Genomic DNA, 4,149 nt, shown 5'->3' on the forward strand with positions numbered 1-4,149 from the left:
CATGCAGGCAACCCCTGCTGGCCCCCTGCCCCACAGAGGGAGGCCCGGGGTCAGGGATGGCACCAGGACCACAGCTTCGTTGTTCCCTGAAGGAATTCTTTCGGCATGTTTGAAAGACAAGAGTTAAGGAAACAAAGCAGAGGGAAGATTCTGATCATTGCAAAAGGAGAAGTTTGCCTGTGGACCAGCAGGGGGCGCGGTGAGACCTTCTCTGTGTGTTTCTGCAGGACAGGTGCTCACAGCTGATAAGCCCTCAACTGACAGAAGCCCAGGGCTGCTCCTTCACTTCCTCCTGGGACTCTGCAGCCTTGTCCCATCTGTGCCTGGCAGAGTCGTCTACACACGACCTGTGTGTGGTCCCAGCAGCTGCTGCTTTCTCTGGTCCTACCCGTGGGGCAAACTCTTGCCTCATGCCAGCCTCCCTGTCCAAGGGCCTGGTCCCTGTGAGTGCACCTGGGGGCAGGCAATGGGGGACTCATTTGCATGGTCAGTCCCTCCCCTGTGAGCCCAGTGACACTGCGATAAGAGCGGCCTGGGGCAGCCCAACCCTGGGTCTGTGGCCTCAGAGGTAGCCGTGTCCACCATGGCCCTGACTCCTCTCCTCCTCCTGCTCCTCTCTCACTGCACAGGTAGGGACAGGGCTTAGAGCTGAGGGTGGCTCCCAGCCTGATCTGTTCCCCATGGCTCAGATCCCTCAGCAGCTGTGCCCTGACCCTGCTTCTCACCGTTCTGTGTCTGTGTCTGCAGGTTCCCTCTCCCAGCCTGTGCTGACTCAGCCACCCTCCCTGTCTGCATCCCCGGGAGCATCGGCCAGACTCCCCTGCACCCTGAGCAGTGACCTCAGTGTTGGTAGTAAAAACATGTACTGGTACCAGCAGAAGCCAGGGAGCGCTCCCAGGTTATTCCTGTACTACTACTCCGACTCAGACAAGCAGCTGGGACCTGGGGTCCCCAATCGAGTCTCTGGCTCCAAGGAGACCTCAAGTAACACAGCGTTTTTGCTCATCTCTGGGCTCCAGCCTGAGGACGAGGCCGATTATTACTGTCAGGTGTATGACAGTAGTGCTAATCACAGTGAGAGAGACAGATGAGGAAGTGGGACAAAAACCAAGGTTTTAAGCTTCTCACGTTTACTGAACTGGTTAAGAACTTCGGTGGTTAATAAAATCACATTAATACTGGATTGTTGTTAAAAATGGTGCCACATTATAACTGTGTCCCATTTTTCACATAATACCCATAGTGACTCAGCCAAAATCAAAACACAAAAACTTATACCAGTACTAAGAAATACTAATATTACTAACCAATTTCCACTAGCAAAAGAGTTGTGAAACAGGTGAAATACATCCAGATTGCATAATACATAATACCACTATATATAAGAGAGTTTTATAAAATTATGTATTATGTATATGTATAATATATGAAATAAAATGTCAGCAGATGTTCTCCCACCAGTAGCCAGCAATCCTGCCCCACCTCTAGAATAAATGGTTACCATGGATTGAATACGCGAACAGCCCTGGCAGCTTTGCAAGATGACTCTCACTGTTTGTTATTGTTGTATTTGTTTTTCAGATTGTTTTTCTTTTCTTTTCTTTTTTTTTTTTTTTTTTGAGACGGAGTCTCGCTGTCACCGAGGCTGGAGTGCAGTGGTGTGATCTTGACTCACTGCAAGCTCCATCTCCCTGGTTCGAGCGATTCTCCTGCGTCAGCCTCCTGAGAAGCTGGGATTACAGGCACACGCCACCACGCCCGGCAAATTTTTTTTGGATTTTTTAGTAGAGACAGGGTTTCACCTTGTTGGTCAGCCTGGTCTCCAACTCCTGACCTCATGATGCGCCGTCCTCAGCCTCCCAAAGTGCTGGGATTACAGGCATGAGCCACCGCACCCGGCAATTCCTAATAGCTTTTCCGTGAGTGTAATGCCATAATCATCTTTTAAAATGTTCTCAGAACTAAAGGTTACTGGGCACCTAAATGATGTTTCATGACAGTTTTGGGTGATTTTGCTGCATCTATAATTTTCTGTATAAGTGAGAACTGCTTAATTTGAAAGCTAATTTCTCACAATGTAAATCTCTTCATTCCTGGTAGTCTACTTTCTACAAAAGTGTATTTTTACACAACATTGAAAAATGGTGTACCTTCATCTATGACAGTACATTAATTTTGACAAGCAGCTTTCAGGCATAAATTGAGAAGTGTTTTATATAAAATGTATTATTTTGAACAGAGTTTGTGATCTGGTGGTTATGTTGTTGAAATTTGCATTTTACAATTCTTAGAAACTTATATTGATGTGTTCTTGTTACCAAATGATTGGCCCATTACATTTTGATAAAAATAGATTTGTTGTTTTGGAATCATTATTTGTCTAGAAATGGTCAGTCTTTTAGAGAGAAATACTTAACAGAGGATTGTGGGAAGTTTTTTTTTCTTCTTCTTCTTTAAGGGATAGTACCAGGTCTTACTTGAATGAAAGTCTGAGGCTTGCTGATGTAGAGTGACTATTCTGTACTCGACTGATGTTTACAGTAGAATGTCGGGTGCTCTCAATTGTTTTTATTTACGTTTGTGATTTTGTTATAAGGTAATCACATGGTATAAGACTCTGTGACAAGATCAACCTACTGCAATATAGCATGTTAGATTCCCCTAAGAGATTAAAAAGCTGATGGCATAAACGCCTGGAGCCAACCTCAGCAGTTACTTCATAGCAGAAGATACTGTCTTAATGCTCCTTTTAAATTCTTTTAAAAGGCAACATAGGATCATCCTTTATTAATGTATAAATGTCTGCAAAGATTGTGTGGTTTTTTTGAGTTAATGTTTCCCACCTAAAATCTATCATACTGCCACTTTGCCTAATTGTAGTCATATTTATTAAGTAATGCAGTTTGTACTTTTGTAACATTTTGTGAGTTTTGTACGACATTGTATTTGTATAACAGAGCAGTTCCCAGCTTATTGAATGAGTAAATAAAATGTAAAATCGTACTTTACAAAAAGATCTGTGTGGCTGATGGAATTCGGACACTCCCCTCCAAATGGAAAGTGATGTGTTTCTTTAAAGTCAAGGTAGAGGAGTTTTCATGCCCCTATTGAGGTTTTCATGCCCCTGTTGAGACGTTTTCAAAACATGCTCTTAATTTAACATTTAAATATATCAGAGTCTTAGAATGTGAGAATAGTAACATTGGTTTAATTTTGTGATAACATTAAATCTACTGGAAGGATATTCTCCTTTTTTTTTTTTTTTTTTTTTTTGAGACGGAGTCTCACTCTGTCTCCCAGGCTGGAGTGCAGTGGCCGGATCTCAGCTCACTGCAAGCTCCGCCTCCCGGGTTCACGCCATTCTCCTGCCTCAGCCTCCCGAGTAGCTGGGACTACAGGCGCCCACCACCGTGCCCGGCTAGTTTTTTGTATTTTGTAGTAGAGACGGGGTTTCACCGTGTTAGCCAGGATGGTCTCGATCTCCTGACCTCGTGATCCGCCCGTCTCGGCCTCCCAAAGTGCTGGGATTACAGGCGTGAGCCACCGCGCCCGGCAGGATATTCTCCTTTGAAAAGATTCTCAGCTCAGTGATCGTAGAACCCGTACTTGCGTTTCATTCAATGAGGAAAGACATTGAAATGCCATGCTAATATCCTCAGTTGGGTGGTTTCTCCCTTCCCTAATCAGCCTATGAATGTGTCAATGCAGTACTCCACAGTTGAGGCTTAGGTACTTACTGAAAGGATGCTGACTGAGCATTCCTTTTTAATAATTGCTATTTCAAAATCACATTTTGGCCGTGAGACAGGTTGCCACTCACTTTATGCTCTGCCTAGGCAGGAATGGGTCCTGGTAGACACATGAGCATCTTTGTTTTGTTTCTCTCTCTCTCTCTCACGTACACACACACACACACACACACCCCTCTTTTCTCTCTGGGTACACATTATTCCGGACATCTTCAGTTTCCAGGATTCTCTGCATCTCCAGCTAGAAGTCAGGGCTTAGCCTGTGGTGATCCAGCCATCCTCAGGGTTGAATCTCCACGAGGTCACAGGAACCACCAGTGGCATGGAGGGTTAGGGGTCCCGCTATCAGGTCCGGCCAGGAAATCCTCTAAACCTCTGTTTTTGGAAAAGTTGAATGCTG

The 4,149-nt window shown here is 44.9% G+C and overlaps 1 gene segment (V, D, J or C); it reads left to right on the forward strand.

The window, feature by feature from the left end:
* On the forward strand, window positions 1-1,529 carry LOC105480641 (probable non-functional immunoglobulin lambda variable 11-55). The segment is given in 2 exon segments: window positions 1-629; window positions 748-1,529. Coding segments are annotated over 2 exon segments (390 nt in total).
* The last annotated feature ends 2,620 nt before the right edge of the window (window positions 1,530-4,149 follow it).

Source organism: Macaca nemestrina, chromosome 15 (genome assembly GCF_043159975.1).
Source record: "Macaca nemestrina isolate mMacNem1 chromosome 15, mMacNem.hap1, whole genome shotgun sequence".
Classification (NCBI taxonomy): Eukaryota; Metazoa; Chordata; class Mammalia; order Primates; family Cercopithecidae; genus Macaca; species Macaca nemestrina.